The sequence below is a fragment of the Trichomycterus rosablanca genome, chromosome 1, assembly GCF_030014385.1.
Source record: "Trichomycterus rosablanca isolate fTriRos1 chromosome 1, fTriRos1.hap1, whole genome shotgun sequence".
NCBI lineage: Eukaryota > Metazoa > Chordata > Actinopteri > Siluriformes > Trichomycteridae > Trichomycterus > Trichomycterus rosablanca.
This window is the reverse complement of record NC_085988.1, coordinates 64,284,005-64,304,828: the sequence shown is the minus strand read 5'-3', so window position 1 is coordinate 64,304,828 and position 20,824 is coordinate 64,284,005. Positions and strand designations below refer to the sequence as shown.

The window sequence follows — 20,824 nt, the reverse complement described above, 5'->3', positions numbered from 1 at the left end:
TCTCTGCAGCATTGAAGGTCCCAGTGAGCACAGTGGCATCCATCATCCGTAAATGGAAGAAGTTTGGAACCACCAGGACTCTTCCTAGAGCTGGTCGCCCGGCCAATCTGAGCGATCGGGGTAGACGGACCTTAGTCAGGGAGGTGAGCAAGAACCTATGGGCCACTCTGACAGAGCTCCAGCATATCCTTGTGAAGATGGGAGAACCTATCAGAAGAGCAACCATCAGCAGCACTCCACAAATTAGGCCTGTATGGTAGAGTGGCCAGACGGAAGCCACTCCCTAGTAAAAGGCACATGATGGAGTTTGCCAAAAGGCACCTAGAGGATTCTCAAACCCTGAGAAACAAGATTCTCTGGTCTGATGAAACCAAAATAGAACTTTTTGTCTGGAGGAAACCAGGCACCACTCATCACCTGGCTAGTGCCATCCCTACAGTGCAGCATGGCAGTGGCAGGCAGCATCATGATGTGTGGATGTTTTTCAGCAGCGGGACCGGGGCGACTAGTCCTGATAGAGGGAAAGATGAATGCACTTATGTACACAGAGATCCTTGAAGAAAACCTGCTCCAGAGCGCTCTGGACCTAAGACTGGGGCGAAGAAGGTTTACCTTCCAACAGGACAACGACCCTAAGCACACAGCCAAGGGAACAAAGAAGAGGCTTTGGGACAGCTCTGTGAATGTCCTTGAGTGGCTCAGCCAGAGCCCAGACTTGAACCTGATTGAACATCTCTGGAGAGATCTGAAAATGGCTGTGCACCAACGGTCATCATCCAACCTGATAAAGCTTGAGAGGTTCTGCAAAGAAGAATGGGAGAAACTGCCCAGAGATAGGTGTGCCAAGCTTGTAGCTTCATACTCAAAGACTTGAAGCTGCAATTGCTGCCAAAGGTGCTTTAACAAAGTATTCAGCAAAGGCTGTGAATACATACCTGTATGTACATGTTATATTGTTGTGTTTTATTTGTAATAAATTTGCAAAAATTTGTTTTTCAGTTTGTCATCATGGGGTATTGTGTGTGTAGAATTTTGAGGGGAAAAATAAATGTAATACATTTTGGAGTAAGGCCCGGACCGCCCTACCTGAGGGTTGAACCCAGCACCTTCGTGCTGTAACATAACAAAATGTGGAAAAAGTGAAGCGCTGTAAATACTTTCTGGATGCTCTGTATAAGAAGAAGAAAGATTTTTAATAGTATTCAATCAGACAAAGATAGACTTTAAGTCAGCAAAAGAAAGAGAGTTTAGTGCCAGACGTGACATCAGCAGTCATTCCTTTGAGAGATGAAGCTTTAGCACACTGCAGTTCCATCTCAATGTTCCCTGAGAAGGGAAGGAGGAAGGATTTTGGCTATATCGCTCACTCCTACAGTCAATTACCTTTAAAATATTGAAGAATCTAAAATCCTACAGGCAAGTTAAATGATGAATTAGATGGAGCAGGTCAGATGAGTGAAATTAATATTTTACGTTTTATGTATCTTTTTATTTTCTGCTGCTGTGGTTTTATAATTACTCACTGCTGTAATATTAATCACACTTCCTTGTAGGCCTTTCATGTTGTACAAATGTCCAGAATTCCAAAATAGTTGGTACATTTTGACTAATGCAAGAACTGACAAAGCTACAAAAAAATTACTTTTAATGTTTTTTTTAATGCATTTTCTCCCCATTTTCCTCCAGATTTAGCGCACTCAATTTTGTCTTCCGCTGCTGAGAGATACCAGATTGCATCCGAGGAGAGCATGTCGCTGTACACGCCTCTTTCGACACGTGTACAGCCCTCCTCTTCTCGCACCTGCATTCTGTGCAGGCGTCTCTTCCGCCGATCAGGGTCCTTACACAGCGTATGAAGACCCACCCACCCACACATAGCCCGGCCCTCACCCTGCAGATACGGCGGCCAATTAGTATCTGCTGCAGGCACTGCCAATTATGCCCGCTAGATGGCGCCCAGCCGACCAGTGGCAACACCGAGTTTCGAACCGGGGAGTTCAGAAACTCGGTGCTGGTGTGCATGCGGGATATCCCACTGTGCCACCTGGACTTTTAATGTTTTGACCTACCAACTCGATTGTACTGTGGTACCTTGCAATTCGACGTCCTCTGAATACGAAATTCAATAAATCTTTGAAACTCGACGGCCTTTGTGGAGAAATTTGTACCAGTAAACTTGACTTTCCCTTAAATCAGACGTGTTCAGCCTTTAAAAATGTTTTTTTTTTTTATTTAATTTCAAATTAACAAAGAACAGACGTATATAAAAAAACAGTGAAACCTGCTCTTTACCTTTTACTTCGTTATTGTTTCTTTATGCTTCTTAATTGTGGAGATGCTTGATCTTGGAATACTGTATTCTTTTCATTAACAGGAAAACATACCCTGAAACTCAATGCCTTTAAAAGTTGACACCAGTCCCAGAACCAATTGACGTTGAGTTTCAAGGTGAAATATATAGCCACATCGGCTTGGGAGTACTTTTAAAAACCATTGTCACTTAATACAGTTCACCACTGTGTCAAGAAATACAACAAATACAACCTGAAACTCTTTTACACAGAAAATGTTATATAAAGAACAATCCATACAAAGACAGTGGAGTCCACAAATCAGATTGTTTGTAGGAAAAATGGGCATGGGAAAATAATGGCAAAAGGGCCATCTGCAAAAAGTGCAAAAGCCAACATCAGTGCCCACAGCGTGGGTGACTTGCATATGTGTGAAGGTAGCATTGACACAGAGGCTTATATTACATTTTAAGAGAGACGTGCTGACAACAAGGTGACATATTTTCCCATGATGTCCATGGTTATTCCAGCAAGTCAATACCAGGTGTCATTCTGCATGCACTACAAAAGAATGGCTTCATAGACACGGAGTGTATGTAATTGACAATTGGACATGAAGGGCCAAAAACATAAAGGTATCAATTTAGAAAATATTCCAAAGAAGACAGTGTACTGAGTTTCAGAAGCATAATGGCTGCTGTGGGAGGAACACACACTCAGACTCATTAGCTCTCTCCTGCACTTCTGTACCCGCATCCGTTCTCACACAGCATCTTTTGTTCTTCTCACTTTTCATTTTTAGTCACAGCTGCCACACTGTAATAATATTCAATGCAAATTCTTCACAAGAATTTCTCATATTTAATGTGTGGCTGGGTGATATGGTGTAATATACTTTTTAACAATAGAATAATGTCTGAACTAGGGACTGGGTGCTGCCAGGGATTTTGGGCCCTATCACCCCATTTGTTATGTTTTATATCTTTATATTTTCCAAATTTAACACTTGATGTGACACTGATATTTATCTAAGAAAAGTCTTCTACAGTTCAAATTAACTTTTTATAGAAAAACATCTGCACAGGCGTCTCTTCCGCCAATCAGGGTCCTTACAATGCGTATGAAGATCCCACCCACACATAGCCCCACCCTAGCAGATACAGTGGCCAATTAGTATCTGCTGCAGACACTGCCGATTATGCTCGCCAGATGACCAGTGGTGGCAACGCCGAGTTTCAAACAGAGGAGTTCAGAATCTCAGCGCTGGTGTGCTAGCGGGACCTGGGCGTCCACCAAACATTTTTGAGATGATGCTCTACAGTCCTGTGGAAAGTCCTTTAAAAAAACAGTCGTAAAGCTGCATAGTTTTGGAATTGGATGTGCAACAAGCTCATGTGTCCACATTAGGGGTGGGCGATATGGCCTTTAAATAATATCACGATATTTTGGGATATTTTTGCGATAACGATATTCACTAGCGATATTTAAGAACACTTTTTTAAAAAGTTTATTTTAAAAACACTTTTGTTTTGCATACAGTCAGGAAATCTAAGGTACAAATGTTACTTATATATCACTTCCACCGTGCGTATTTTACCTTATATTGTTTATAAGTTACCTTAAAAACACAAAACATTGTAGTTCTGATAAATTCTGACTAATTACAGTGTTTATATTTTATATTATTACAGGCTGTATTTGTATTCATATTGACATTTATATTAAACAAACCAGCAGAATCTCACAATCACATTTATACTAAAGCAATAAGCCACGAGAGGCCGTGCGTTACTGTGATTTTAGCACGGGGATGACTAAAACTTCTTTCCCGTGCTAAAATCATAGCAGTAACGCACGGTCTCGAGTGGCTTATTGCTTTTATAAAACGGCGGTCAACATAAAATACAATAAATACAACAATGTTTAATTCATAAATGTATTTATTGTGTATAAACTTACAATAAAGCATTCTTCCGCGACGCCAGGTAGTTCGATTAACAGTGTTGCTAGGCAACATGAGGGCGAAAATAACATTAACTTTTTCTTTTCAGTGGCGTATTAATATGGAATGATGTGAGGTGGTCCTAGGTGTGCGTTTATCGGGGATTTTACAACGACTTCGAACGCGGCTCAGCCAATCAGATTTTAGGACCGGAACTATCCGTTTTATAATGTCCGTTTTACTTCAAATAAATGAGCATCGAAAAAATCCCGAAAACTTTCAATATTTGATAATGCTTTGCTATCATTGCAAAATGAAAGCGCACGGTAAACAGCAGCACCGCGACCCAGATCAACCACACAGCAGTATAAAATCATAACCGCAGCTTACCGTGGAGGCCATCTTGTATATTTCCAGAATATTTCCAGAATATAAAAATCCATATTTAAATGTGTTTATCCACCTAACTAATGAAAACTGTCTTAGATCATTTAACCTAATTTATTCTCTTGGCTGTCGTGGTTGAAAGCTGAAACTGGTAATTCGTTCACTGTCGATCTGTCAATTATACAACAACCAATGAAGAGAGAGATGCCCAAAATTTATATTAGGAAGCTCTGATTGGTTTATACATCTAAATCTCTTGAACTGGAGTTGTTTTGCCCACAGAGTGAGCAAAACAAATGAATCTTTACCATAGATAAGAGCACAGTTTTCTGATTCGATTCCAATGAATAATTCGTCTGAAAAGAGTCGTTTCTGACTCATTGACTCAGTGATTCAGTTTCCATGCTTATACGCGAAGGAAAGCGTTCCACTTAGCGCTTTTGTTTTTTAAACGTTCTCAGATGGTAACCTGTGTATCCTATGTTCGTTCACTGACAGTTTTTGGCCTCACATCATTCTCAGACTCACGCAGTGACTGACACTCCTCGTACTCACGCGGGTGCTTTTGCTTTAGGTGGTGAAATAAATTTGATGTGTTGCCACCTTTTGTCGTCACGGTATTTTTGCACGTTTTGCAAATTACAGTCGTTTGTTTGGAGTCTGACCTGCCAAAAAACTTCCACACTAGTGACGTAGCTCCCCTTTTAGGGACTAGTTCGTGCTCAGTGCTAACTCTGGTACTACTCTCTGCATTGGTCGCCATTATTTCACTGTTACGCGCTTGAGAGTGAGTGACGCGCGTTTGCTAACAATATCGCGATATGGCAGAAATCATATAGAATTTACAACTATACTGGTATTATAGTGAACGATAATGTATCGCCCACCCCTAGTCCACATACATTTGATCATTTAGTAAATAAATAAGTATAAGTACATTTCAATTATTTTAAATGATTCAAATTCAGTATGTAAGTGCTAAGACAGCCCTTTCGGTTCTGGGTCTGGGTGTGTGTGTTGGTTAAGAGTGAGAGTGTACTCCCCGACTACTAGGAGGGGAGGGGAGCTACTACCTGACTGTGAAATGTAGGTAACGAAATGAATTAGGCTTTTTGATGGATCCATAATTGATGGAGAACTGTGTCACTGATTAATAATCTGATTAAATTCATCTCGCCATGTAGAACCAATTCATTAATCAACCTTTGTTGTGTTTTTTTTTTTTTCAGGCACCTCTCACGGTCCAAGCTAAAGAAGTTTATCCAAATCTCTCAGCCTTTCATCAAACGAGCATGTGTGGTCTCAGTATACGTAAGTGAGATTATTGCACTGTTTTGTATGTTTCCAGAATCATCTTTTTGTTTTAAAGCTGTGTGTATATGTGTGCTTTTTTGTAGGTGCTGTTCATCCTCTCTGTTCGCTTGTGGGTCATGGGTGGCTCCATGCCTCTGTTTTCAGAACAGGACAATCCAGCATCCTTCTCACCATTGCTTTTAACCAGGCAAGCTTTAGCACTTTCACCCATAGTCTTATATCAAGATTATATCATGATTATGACAACATACACACACACACACGTATATACGAGGGTTCTTCAAAAAGTTTATGCACTTTTTAAAATTCTATTTATTGGGAATTTCAAAAACAAATGACATCACTTTTCTACATAGTCACCTTCTGATGCATTTTCCCAGCAGTGTACCAATTGTTTATTGCCATCAACAGAAATGTTTTTGGTTGAGCGCGGAGCCACCGATCAGCCATAACATTAAAACCACCTCCTTGTTTCTACACTCACTGTCCATTTTATCAGCTCCACTTACCATATATGAGCACTTTGTAGTTCTACAATTACTGACTGTAGTCCATCTGTTTCTCTGCATGCTTTGTTAGCCCCCTTTCATGCTGTTCTTTAATGGTCAGGACCCCCACAGGACCACCACAGAGCAGGTATTATTTAGGTGGTGGATCATTCTCAGCACTGCAGTGACAATGACATGGTGGTGGTGTGTTAGTGTGTCTTGTGCTGGTATGAGTGGATCAGACACAGCAGCACTGCTGGAGTTTTTAAATACCGTCTCCACTCACTGTCCACTCTATTAGACACTCCTACCTAGTTGGTCCACCTTGTAGATGTAAAGTCAGAGACGATCGCTCATCTATTGCTGCTGTTTGAGTTGGTCATCTTCAAGACCTTCATCAGTGGTCACAGGACGCTGCCCACGGGGCGCTGTTGGCTGGATTTTGTTGGTTGGTGGACTACTCTCAGTCCAGCAGTGACAGTGAGGTGTTTTAAAACTTTATTAGAATTGCTATGTCTAATCCACTCATACTAGCTGGCTAAAAAAATTATGCAGAGAAACAGATGGACTACAGTCAGTAATTGTAGAACTAAAAAGTGCTTCTATATGGTAAGTAGAGCTGATAAAATGGACAGTGAGTGTAGAAACAAGGAGGTGGTTTTAATATTATGGTTGGTCTATATCTATCTATCTATATATATCTATATATATATATCTATATATATATATATATACAGTGTATCACAAAAGTGAGTACACCCCTCACATTTCTGCAGATATTTAAGTATATCTTTTCATGGGACAACACTGACAAAATGACACTTTGACACAATGAAAAGTAGTCTGTGTGCAGCTTATATAACAGTGTAAATTTATTCTTCCCTCAAAATAACTCAATATACAGCCATTAATGTCTAAACCACCGGCAACAAAAGTGAGTACACCCCTAAGAGACTACACCCCTCAATGTCCAAATTGAGCACTGCTTGTCATTTTCCCTCCAAAATGTCATGTGATTTGTTAGTTTTACTAGGTCTCAGGTGTGCATAGGGAGCAGGTGTGTAGTACAGCTCTCACACTCTCTCATACTGGTCACTGAAAGTTCCAACATGGCACCTCATGGCAAAGAACTCTCTGAGGATCTTAAAAGACGAATTGTTGCGCTACATGAAGATGGCCAAGGCTACAAGAAGATTGCCAACACCCTGAAACTGAGCTGCAGCACAGTGGCCAAGATCATCCAGCGTTTTAAAAGAGCAGGGTCCACTCAGAACAGACCTCGCGTTGGTCGTCCAAAGAAGCTGAGTGCACGTGCTCAGCGTCACATCCAACTGGTGTCTCTGAAAGATAGGCGCAGGAGTGCTGTCAGCATTGCTGCAGAGATTGAAAAGGTGGGGGGTCAGCCTGTCCGTGCTCAGACCATACGCCGCACACTACATCAAATTGGTCTGCATGGCTGTCACCCCAGAAGGAAGCCTCTTCTGAGGTCTCTACACAAGAAAGCCCGCAAACAGTTTGCTGAAGACATGTCAACAAAGGACATGGATTACTGGAACCATGTCCTATGGTCTGATGAGACCAAGATTAATTAGTTTGGTTCAGATGGTCTCAAGCATGTGTGGCGGCAATCAGGTGAGGAGTACAAAGATAAGTGTGTCATGCCTACAGTCAAGCATGGAGGTGGGAATGCCATGGTCTGGGGCTGCATGAGTGCAGCAGGTGTTGGGGAGTTACATTTCATTGAGGGACACATGAACTCCAATATGTACTGTGAAATACTGAAGCAGAGCATGATCCCCTCCCTCCGGAAACTAGGTCGCAGGGCAGTGTTCCAGCATGATAATGACCCCAAACACACCTCTAAGACGACCACTGCTTTATTGAAGAGGCTGAGGGTAAAGGTGATGGACTGGCCAAGCATGTCTCCAGACCTAAACCCAATAGAACATCTTTGGGGCATCCTCAAGCGGAAGGTGGAGGAGCACAAAGTCTCGAATATCCGCCAGCTCCGTGATGTCGTCATGGAGGAGTGGAAAAGCATTCCAGTGGCAACCTGTGAAGCTCTGGTAAACTCCATGCCCAGGAGAGTTAAGGCAGTTCTGGGAAATAATGGTGGCCACACAAAATATTGACACTTTAGGAACTTTCACTAAGGGGTGTACTCACTTTTGTTGCCGGTGGTTTAGACATTAATGGCTGTATATTGAGTTATTTTGAGGGAAGAATAAATTTACACTGTTATATAAGCTGCACACAGACTACTTTTCATTGTGTCAAAGTGTCATTTTGTCAGTGTTGTCCCATGAAAAGATATACTTAAATATCTGCAGAAATGTGAGGGGTGTACTCACTTTTGTGATACACTGTATATATATATATCTATATATATATATATAGATATATATATATATATATATAGATATATATATATATATAGATATATATAGATATATATACTGTATATACAGTTGAAACCAGAAGTTTACATACACTATATAAAAAGACACATGTGCATGTTTTTTCTCACTGTCTCACATGAAATCAGAATAAACTCTTCCTGTTTTAGGTCAATTAGGATTACCACAATTATTTCTATGTGCTAACTGCCAGAATAATGAAAGAGAGAATTTTTTAAGGCAATTTTTATTACTTTCTTCAAAGTCAAAAGTTTACATACATTTCATTAGTATTTGGTACTGTTGCCCTTAAACTGTATGACTTGGGTCAAACGTTTAGGATATCCTTCCACAAGCTTCTCACAATAGTTGGCAGGAATTTTGGCCCATTCCTCCTGACAGAACTGGTGTAACTGAGCCATGTTTGTAGGCCGCCTTGCTCGCACCTGCCTTTTCAGCTTTGCCCATAAATTTTCTATAGGATTGAGATCAGGGCTTTGTGACGGCCACTCCAAAACATTGACTTTGTTATCCTTAAGCCACTTTGTAACCAGTTTGGCAGTATGCTTCGGGTCATTGTCCATTTGGAAGACCCATTTGCGCCCAAGCTTTAACTTCCTGGCTGATGTCTTGAGATGTTGCTTCAGTATTTCCACATAATGTTCTTTCCTCATGATGCCATCTATTTTGTGAAGTGCACCAGTCCCTCCTGCAGCAAAACAACCCCACAACATGATGCTGCCACCCCCATGTTTCACAGTTGGGATGGTGTTCTCAGGCTTGCAAGCTTCCCCCTTTTTCCTCCAAACGTAACGATGGTCATTATGGCCAAACAGTTCAACTTTAGTTTCGTCAGACCACAGGACATGCCTCCAAAAATTTAAGTCTTTGTCCCTGTGTGCATTTGCAAACATTAATCTGGCTTTTTTATGTTTCTTTTGGAGTAATGGCTTCTTCCTGGCAGAGTGGCCTTTCAGCCCATGTCGATACAGTACTCGTTTCACTGTGGATAATGACACACTCTTACCAGCTTCAGCCAGCATCTTCACAAGGTCTTTTGCTGTTGTTCTTGGGTTGATGTGCACATTTCGGACCAAAGCACGTTCATCTCTGGGACACAGAACCCGTCTCCTTCCTGAGCGGTATGATGGCTGGACATTCCCATCTTGTTTGTACTTGCGTATAATTGTTTGTACAGATGAACGAGGCACCTTCAGGCATCTGGAAATTGTACCCAAGGATAAACCAGACTTGTGCAAGTCCACAATTCTCTTCCTGATATCTTGGCAGATTTCTTTTGACTTTCCCATGATGTTACACAAAGAAGCAGTGTGTTTCAGGTGTGCCTTAAAATACATCCACAGGTGTCTCCACTTAACTCAGATGTTGCCAATCAGAAGCTTCCAAAGACATGACATGATCATATGGGCTGTCCCAAATTGTTTAAAGGCATAGTAATCTTAGTGTATTTAAACTTTTGACTTTGAAGAAAGTAGTAAAAATTGCCTTAAAAAATTCTCTCTTTCATTATTCTGGCAGTTAGCACATAGAAATAATTGTGGTAATCCTAATTGACCTAAAACAGGAAGAGTTTATTCTGATTTCATGTGAGACAGTGAGAAAAAACATGCACATGTGTCTTTTTATATAGTGTATGTAAACTTCTGGTTTCAACTGTATATATATATATATATACAGGGGTTGGACAAAATAACTGAAACACCTGTCATTTTAGTGTGGGAGGTTTCATGGCTAAATTGGACCAGTCTGGTGGCCAATCTTCATTAATTGCACATTGCACCAGTAAGAGCAGAGTGTGAAGGTTCAATTAGCAGGGTAAGAGCACAGTTTTGCTCAAAATATTGCAATGCACACAACATTATGGGTGACATACCAGAGTTCAAAAGAGGACAAATTGTTGGTGCACGTCTTGCTGTGACCAAGACAGCAAGTCTTTGTGATGTATCAAGAGCCACGGTATTCAGGGTAATGTCAGCATACCACCAAGAAGGACAAACCACATCCAACAGGATTAACTGTGGACGCAAGAGGAAGCTGTCTGAAAGGGATGTTCGGGTGCTAACCCGGATTGTATCCAAAAAACATAAAACCACGGCTGCCCAAATCACGGCAGAATTAAATGTGCACCTCAACTCTCCTGTTTCCACCAGAACTGTCCGTCGGGAGCTCCACAGGGTCAATATACACGGCCGGGCTGCTATAGCCAAAACTTTGGTCACTCGTGCCAATGCCAAATGTCGGTTTCAATGGTGCAAGGAGCGCAAATCTTGGGCTGTGGACAATGTGAAACATGTATTGTTCTCTGATGAGTCCACCTTTACTGTTTTCCCCACATCCGGGAGAGTTACGGTGTGGAGAAGCCCCAAAGAAGCGTACCACCCAGACTGTTGCATGCCCAGAGTGAAGCATGGGGGTGGATCAGTGATGGTTTGGGCTGCCATATCATGGCATTCCCTTGGCCCAATACTTGTGCTAGATGGGCGCGTCACTGCCAAGGACTACCGAACCATTCTGGAGGACCATGTGCATCCAATGGTTCAAACATTGTATCCTGAAGGCGGTGCCGTGTATCAGGATGACAATGCACCAATACACACAGCAAGACTGGTGAAAGATTGGTTTGATGAACATGAAAGTGAAGTTGAACATCTCCCATGGCCTGCACAGTCACCAGATCTAAATATTATTGAGCCACTTTGGGGTGTTTTGGAGAAGCGAGTCAGGAAACGTTTTCCTCCACCAGCATCACGTAGTGACCTGGCCACTATCCTGCAAGAAGAATGGCTTAAAATCCCTCTGACCACTGTGCAGGACTTGTATATGTCATTTCCAAGATGAATTGACGCTGTATTGGCCGCAAAAGGAGGCCCTACACCATACTAATAAATTATTGTGGTCTAAAACCAGGTGTTTCAGTTATTTTGTCCAACCCCTGTATATATATATATATATATATATATATATATATATATATATATATATATATATATATATAATAGGGATGACCGTGAAGATAACTCGGTGACGAAAACAATGACTACTGTTATAGGAGATGTTTGTGTGTGTCTTTAAAAAAGGTGTACAGTGGGAGATGCTCTGTTCACAATATCGCTGTAAGTGAGTCAGGAGTCGATTCGTATGAAGCAAAGCTTGTGCACGTTCTAAGTTTCTCTTCTCAGTCAGCTCTCCGTTTTTACTGTTATTAATGAATGCTGTGATTTCAAATAACCACCAGCTACTGGAACGTTTTGTGTGACTCGCTTTCCTTATGGGAGGGAGGCCTAATTAAACTGGCTATTACCACACAGCGATTGCCAAGTCAGGCTTGGTCTGTCTGTGGAGCTAAAAGTTATCTCCCCTGAGTTTTCAGCAACAATATACTGAACTAGTGAACTAAGCAATTGATGTACACACGTGGCACATCTTGACTTCACAGTATTTGCCTGCTGTTCCACTACAGGTGTTGAGTCCATAAAGAATAATAATAGTTTGGATGGTTGATTATTTTGACTGGATCCCTCAGTAGGTGAAGAGGAAATTTAATCTTTTAGCACAGAATACTGCAACACAGTCCTTTTTCAGTATGATTTGCCACAGCTGGTGTGAAAGACTGTGAGTCCTGACCTCAGCTCTATCAACACCTGGGATGAATGATTTAGGACTTATTTAACCAAACCTCTTGGTTGGATAGAAGCACATTTCTGCATGTCATGCTTAAAAATAGAAGCAGAAGTAGAAGGCATAACTGCAAAACCAGACTGAGAAATTTTTATGATAAACAATATTTTTAAAATTCTATCCAGAATTCATGTTTATATAGTGTTGTGTAGCATGCACATGTAGCCATGTCCTGTTGTGTAAATATATATATATATTTTAATGATTAGTAATGTCTCTTTTTTAGGTTCCTAACATTCTGCTATCTCCTTGCCTTTAATGCATGGCTGCTACTGGCACCTATAGTCCTTTGCTATGATTGGCAGGTAGCATTCTACACACAAACACACACACACATGGTTTAAGCAATGAATACTCCTGTGTAAATTATAACTGATTAATGCAGAACTTTCCTGCTTTACTTGATCACCTCTGTGGTTATAGGTGGGCAGCATCCCTTTAGTGGAGTCTGTATGGGATGTACGCAACATTGCCACCCTGATGCTGGCGCTGGGCATGCTCGCTTTATGTCTGCACTGTGTAAAATCATTACAGGTGAGTGTGTTTAAACACATGTACACATAAAACACAGCTGCAAGAACATAATAATAATAATAATAAAAATTTTATTTGAACATTTCTCAACTTAAGATGTTGGGTCTTTTACCATATACTGTACATAATATTGTAAACAGATCCAGGGAATTGGGACACATTTCAGTCCATGTATGACAAGGCAGGAAACCACTGTTACATGCGTGTGACCTTTCTGCTATTGTGATAAATGTAGTCACATAGCCTTGGGAGTACTTACACATGTTGTTACTTAACATGCAAGTACTACTGCTGCATCAAGAAATGCAACCTGAAACTCTGTTTTGCAAAGTGAAAGTCCGGTGTGGTGTGCATCAGTGCCCACAGCATGGGTGACTTGCATATGTGTGAAGGTTCCACTGATGCTGAGGCATATACTGAAGTTTTTAAGAGACATTTGCCATGATGTCTTTTCCTGGGAAGTCCATGGTTAGATCAGCAAGACAATGCCAGGTCTCATTCTGCACACACTACAACAGCATGGCTTCAGATCTACTTCCTATTGCAAATGTATAATGCATTATGAAGAGAAGAATCAATGAGCAGCTGAAATCTTGTATAAAACAAGAATAGGCAAAAATTCCACTTGCAGGACATCAACAATTAATATGTGTCATTAATAAAAATGTGCAGGCATCAGATTTTACATTTGATTATATTTACGAAATATATTTGAGTTGATCAGTAAAAACTATGGATGCATCAATACCATTTTTTCCCGTACGAGTACAAGTACATGTATTTTTGTACTCGCCGATACCGATACCTATTTAGAATGATGCAATCTGGAGCATTATGGAATAGTGTAGTTTTTAGTGTAAAATAGTGCAGTGGAACAGTTGCTTGGGTTGCCATCACTAATTGTAAAAAAAAAAAAAAACACCGCACGGACATCATTGAGAAAGCTTCTGACAAGCTAACGTTAACGTTCATTAATAAACGCACGTAATTAACGTTGTGCACATCATACATGCGATGCGATTCTGCTGATTGAAATATTTACTTTAAAAGGATAATACAGTCCGATCCCATCTGAGCCGATTCTATCAGCACATACATTCGTGGTTCACCTCGGTAAATCGTAAACGACTCTGAGTCGGCTCCCGCTCTGTGGTAATAACCAGTATAATTAAGCCTAATAATTAAACCAGACTTTTATTTTTATTGTATTTTACAAAGTATGCCAATTATTTTTCAGATTTAAGGGTGTAAATTAAAGTTTGTGGACACCTGACCTGATCATTGTTGGACATCACACTTCAAAGCCATGTGCTTTAATATGTACAGGGTGGGCCATTTATATGGATACACCTAAATAAAATGGGAATGGTTGGTGATATTAACTTCCTGTTTGTGGCACATTAGTATATGGGAGGGGGGAAACTTTTCAAGATGGGTGGTGACCATGGCGGCCATTTTGAAGTCGGCCATTTTGGATCCAACTTTAGTTTTTTCAATGGGAAGAGGGTCATGTGACACATCAAACTTATTGAGAATTTCACAAGAAAAACAATGGTGTGCTTGGTTTTAACGTAACTTTATTCTTTCATGAGTTATTTACAAGTTTCTGACCACTTATAAAATGTGTTCAAAGTGCTGCCCATTGTGTTGGATTGTCAATGCAACCCTCTTCTCCCACTCTTCACACACTGATAGCAACACCGCAGAAGAAATGCTAGCACAGGCTTCCAGTATCCGTAGTTTCAGGTGCTGCACATCTCGTATCTTCACAGCATAGACAATTGCCTTCAGATGACCCCAAAGATAAAAGTCTAAGGGGGTCAGATCGGGAGACCTTGGGGGCCATTCAACTGGCCCACGACGACCAATCCACTTTCCAGGAAACTGTTCATCTAGGAATGCTCGGACCTGACACCCATAATGTGGTGGTGCACCATCTTGCTGGAAAAACTCAGGGAACGTGCCAGCTTCAGTGCATAAAGAGGGAAACACATCATCATGTAGCAATTTCAAATATCCAGTGGCCTTGAGGTTTCCATTGATGAAGAATGGCCCCACTATCTTTGTACCCCATATACCACACCATACCATCAATTTTTGTGTTCCAACAGTCTTGGAGGGATCTATCCAATGTGGGTTAGTGTCACAAAAGTGTTTGTTAACTTCACCATTCACATAAAAGTTTGCCTCATCACTGAACAAAATGTCCTGTGTAAACTGAGGGTCCTGTTCCAATTTTTGTTTTGCCCATTCTGCAAATTCAGTGCGCCGATCTGGGTGATCCTCGTTGAGATGCTGCAGCAGCTGGAGTTTGTAAGGGTGCCATTTGTGAGTAGCTAATATCCGCCGAAGGGATGTTCGACTGATGCCACTCTCCAGTGACATGCGGCGAGTGCTACGCTGTGGGCTCTTGCTGAATGAAGCTAGGACAGCCACTGATGTTTCTTCATTAGTGACAGTTTTCATGCGTCCACATTTTGGCAAATCCAACACTGAACCAGTTTCACGAAACTTGGCAAGCAGTTTGCTAACTGTAGCGTGGGAGATGGGTGGTCTCGTAGGGTGTCTTGCATTGAAATCTGCTGCAATGACCCAGGTACTGCGTTCACCAGACATCAACACAATTTCTATCCGCTCCTCACGTGTTAATCTCTGCGACATGTCAATGGCTGTAAACAAAGAGAAGCTTGTAAATAACTCATGAAAGAATAAAGTTACATTAAAACCAAGCACACCATTGTTTTTCTTGTGAAATTCTCAATAAGGTTGATGTCACATGACCCTCTTCCCATTGAAAAAACTAAAGTTGGATCCAAAATGGCCGACTTCAAAATGGCCGCCATGGTCACCAACCATCTTGAAAAGTTTCCCCCCTCCCATATACTAATGTGCCACAAACAGGAAGTTAATATCACCAACCATTCCCATTTTATTTAGGTGTATCCATATAAATGGCCCACCCTGTAGTATTATTAGTAATATGTAGTACTGCTTCCACACCTGTGGGAAGACTTTTTTATGAGATTTTAAAGTTTGGCAGTGGAAAATAGGGCCTGTCCAGTCAAAATAATTTTTGTAAGGCTGAGCACTGATGTTAGACGAGAAGGTCTTCAGTTGGGTTGAAGTCAAAGCTCTGTGCAGCACTCTGGAGGTCCTCCACACAAAATACACCAAACCATATCTTTATCGATCTTTTATTGAACTGAATTGTATTCACCTGTTTGGCAAAAGATGTACCTGAAACACCCAACTCAATATTTAAATGGGGTTTTCACATACTTTTGGCCATATAGTGTTCTTGTGCTGAGAATTAAATGTGAATGTGACTTGATTAAAATGTTTGAATAATAATAATTATTTTATTTAACTGATTAATTTGTAGATTATGTTCCTTGCTTTTTCTGTTTGAAGTGTAGGCTTGCTTATTAATGGCTAATGAGGCTGCGGGTTAGCTTAGCTATGGGATACATGCTGTGCTAAATTTGGTGTACTTACAGATGTTGATTTTATTGAGCAGTCATGCAAAAAATTGCTTGCTTTGTCTGCAGTTAATCATAAAATGTTTTTAAAACCACTGTTTTGAAAAGATGGTGCCGCTGCGTTGCACTGTATGTGATGCTGTGCAGCTGCTTGTCAGAAGTGCACTTTATCTCATCTGCTGTGTTAATGAGTTCTAGTTTACTACTGGTTGTTGATTTATCTGTGGAGAGCGGGCATGTCTTCGGGGCGTTGAAGGATGTGCTGGGATGAGCAGATCTCCTGGTTAAATAATTCATGTGTCAGGAACAGTTTTAGAAAGGTGTGTGTGTGTGTGTGTGTTTTATTTGGCTGCATTGCAGTAAACAGATTTTATTATCTGATCATGATTTATTTACAGAAAATACAATTAATGAGGCTTTAAGTGTTTTTGGAACAAAGTGGCCCCAGTAAATTTGAAATGGAAGAAGCTTGGCACAACTATAAACCTTCTTAGAGTTAACCATCAGGTCAAATTGGACACCAAGAAAGTGGGGCCTTAGTCTTGGAGGCTGCAAATAATCCACAGTTACTGTCAAAGAGTTCTGAAAGTTCTGTGCAGAAAAAGAAGACCATCTCCACAGCCGTACATAAATCAATTCTTGATGGCAAGAGTGGCAAGACGGAAGCCACCGTTGAGTAAAAGGCATATGGCAGCTATGATTACATATGATTCTGGCAACGTAAGAAAAAAATCTCTGGTCTGATGGGACCTTTGGGCAAATCAGCAAGCACCCTGTCTGACACAAATCACCATACATCACATGTCTAATACCATCTCTGCTGTGAAACATAGTGGTGGTAACATAATAAGTAGCATAATAAAGGAAGAAGACTTGGTAAGCATATGAAGAAGCTCAGATGAAACCAAAATGCAACTATTGTTCTAGATGCAAAGTATTATGATTTGCAGAAATCCAACACTGCTCATGGATGGATGGATGAATGGATAGTTGGATAGATGGATAAATGGATGGATAAATGGATGGATGATAAATGGATGGATGGATGGATGGATAGATGGATAAATGGATGGATGATAAATGGATGGATAAATGAATGGATGGATGAATGGATGGATAAATGGATGGATGGATAAATGGATGGATGGATGGATGAATGGATGGATAAATGGATGGATGGATAAGTGGATGGATGGATGGATGGATGGAAGGATAGTTAGTTAGATAGATGGACAGATGGATGGATGGTTAGTTGGTTAGTTAGATGGATGGATGGTTGGATAGATGGACTGATAAATGGATGAAGGGATAGTTAGTTAGATGGATAAATGGATGGATGGACTAATAAATGGATGGATGGATAGTTAGATAGATGGATGGATGGAAGGATAAATGGATGGATGGATAAGTGGATGGATGGATAAATGGATGGATGGTTGGATGGATGGATGGAAGGATAGTTAGTTAGATAGATGGATGGATGGTTAGTTGGTTAGTTAGATGGATGGATGGATGGATGGATAGATAGATGGACTGATAAATGGATGAATGGATAGTTAATTAAATGGATAAATGGATGGATGGACTAATAAATGGATGGATGGATAGTTAGATGGATGGATGGAAGGATAGTTAGATAGATGGATGGATGGATAGTTAGTTAGATAGATGGATAAATGGATGGATAGACTGATAAATGGATGGATGGGTAGTTAGATAGATGGATGGATGGATAGTTAGTTAAATGGATAAATGGATGGATGGACTGATAAATGGATGGATGGATAGACATAAATGGATGGATGGATAGTTAGGTAGATAGATGGATAAATGGATGGATGGATAGACATGGATGGATGGATAGTTAGGTAGATAGATGGATAAATGGATAGATGGATGGATGGACTGATACATGGATGGATGGATAGATGGATAGTTAGATGGATGAATGGATGGATGGATGGATGGATGGATGGATAGATGGATGGATAGACATAAATGGATGGATGGATAGTTAGGTAGATAGATGGATAAATGGGTGGCTGTACAGACATAAATGGATGGATTGATAGTTAGGTAGATAGATGGATAAATGGATAGATGGATGGATGGATGGATGGACTGATACATGGATGGATGGATAGATGGATAGTTAGATGGATGAACGGATGGATGGATAGATGGATAGACATAAATGGATGGATGGATAGTTAGGTAGATAGATGGATAAATGGGTGGATGTACAGACATAAATGGATGGATTGATAGTTAGGTAGATAGATGGATAAATGGATAGATGGATGGATGGATGGACTGATACATGGATGGATGGATAGATGGATGGATGGATAGATGGATAGTTAGATGGGTGGATAGATGGATAGTTAGATGGATGAATAGATGGATGGATAGATGGATGGATGGACACTTTATTTGTACAATGAAATACTGTGTGGTACTTCTCAAACATGAATCATATAAAAAGAAATAAAACACACAGACAGACCCAAAACATGCAGTTAAAAGTAGTAGCAACAAAATAAATGAGGTGCAAATAGCAAAAATAAGGTGCAAAAAATGTGTGCGTTACTAAGGGCTGGGGTAGGGGTGTGCAGAGGGAGTAATGGAGGTCACAGCTCTGGGGAAGAAACTGTTCCTCAGCCTGCTAGACCGAGTTTTTTTGTTCTGTATCTCCGTCCTGAAGACGGGGACAAACGGTCTGTGTCCTGGGTGGGTGGGATCTGTAGTAATGTTGCTGGGGTTTTTTTGGAGTCCAGGTCTGGGAGTGGACTTCTTGTGATCCTCTGTGCTGTTTGTATAATTTGGTCTAATGAGTGTATCATATTAGCATTGTTTTATGATAACAAAGAAGTCCACCAGCTTTAGTCTATCAGGAATTGAGGCAATGCCACACAATTAAATGACATTGTAAAACTGTTTGCATCACTAAAGTTGTTGTACACTATGTGGCCAAAACTATTTGGACACTTGACCATGAGTTTGTTGGGGCATCTCATTACAAAAACCTTGGGCATTAGAATAAAGTCCTGTCAGCTTATTAAAAGGCTACAGTATTAAAGAAATGTAGTAGAAATTTAATTAAAATTGCATTTTTAGTTTAGGCATGAAACTGCAAAAATGGGGATTAACAAAGCAATAAAGGCAACCCATCATAACCTTTTTATGAGCTATTTCAAAGATAGCCAAGGTGTCAGTGAGTACAGTTTCCTATGCCATCAAAAGGTGCTTTGAAACTATGGGAAATTCTGAACTTGTTTTGATGCTGCTGTTTTTGGGTCTACCAGACCTGTCAAAGAGTCAACATCATGTGTGATAGGCTCAGAGGATAACATTGACAAAAATATAAGATTTTTGGATGGATAAGATTGGATAGCTTGACATTGACAAAAAATGTTCATATGCCTGCATTTGTAGATTCATATCATTGTTCGTTTTTATCTCTCTCTGTCTCTCTCTCTTTTCTCTCTCTGTAGAAAATTGAGGGCAGGGAGGTGCTGGTGGGGATACTGTTCCTGGTGTTCCCTTTCATCCCTGCTACTAATCTGTTCTTCCGTGTGGGATTTGTGGTGGCTGAAAGAGTCCTTTACATGCCCAGGTTTGTGTGATAGTGAAATGTAACTGGTTGATTAACAATGAAATTGTGAAACACGACCTTTTGCTATTTACCATACCACTGTTGTAGTGAAAATTCACTTTTTACTATTTTTATGCTTTGTTACCACAGTCCTATTCAACAAATGTGTCACATTACACCAACAATAATCCACACTGCATTCACAGAAATCCCTCAAGATTAGTGGTATGAAACTATTACTTCTACCATTATTTCTACCACGCCCTATATCACATACTTATTTTTGTTTTTATTGTGAGTTCTTTGTAATTGGGTTGGAAAGGGGACAGTTTTGAGGTATGTGTTTAATAATTTAAAAAAGAACAGATACTAAAACTGTTCCCAGACTACAGTGGATACAGTATATTTCAGACATCTTAATTGTTTTTGTGTTGTGGATTTAATTTAAATGGATACAATGGTCTGCGATGGATTAGGGTGTGTTTCTGCATCACTGCGCCCAGTGATTTCTGAAAAAACGGACCCACCCCTAACCAGGATATCCATAACACAAATTATGCAAAAAGTCAAGCGGTATTAATGTTTTCTTAAGAAGTCTACTCGTCATAGCTACATGTTTTTGTTAAGTAAAAAAATCAGACCAAGATGAATCATTACCATTTCTGATACTGTTGTCATATCTAGTACACAACCTAAAAT

At 40.4% G+C, this 20,824-nt stretch overlaps 1 protein-coding gene across 1 annotated transcript in view; it reads left to right on the top strand.

Annotated features, from left to right (window-relative positions):
- Window positions 1-20,824, top strand: part of tmtc1 (transmembrane O-mannosyltransferase targeting cadherins 1) — a 101,255-nt gene that overhangs the window by 53,536 nt on the left and 26,895 nt on the right. The window contains exons 5-9 of the mRNA XM_062994963.1: window positions 5,850-5,931; window positions 6,018-6,121; window positions 12,744-12,822; window positions 12,941-13,051; window positions 20,025-20,146. Of these exons, the coding sequence (XP_062851033.1) occupies window positions 5,850-5,931; window positions 6,018-6,121; window positions 12,744-12,822; window positions 12,941-13,051; window positions 20,025-20,146 (498 nt within the window). The remainder of the gene's footprint in view (window positions 1-5,849; window positions 5,932-6,017; window positions 6,122-12,743; window positions 12,823-12,940; window positions 13,052-20,024; window positions 20,147-20,824) is intronic.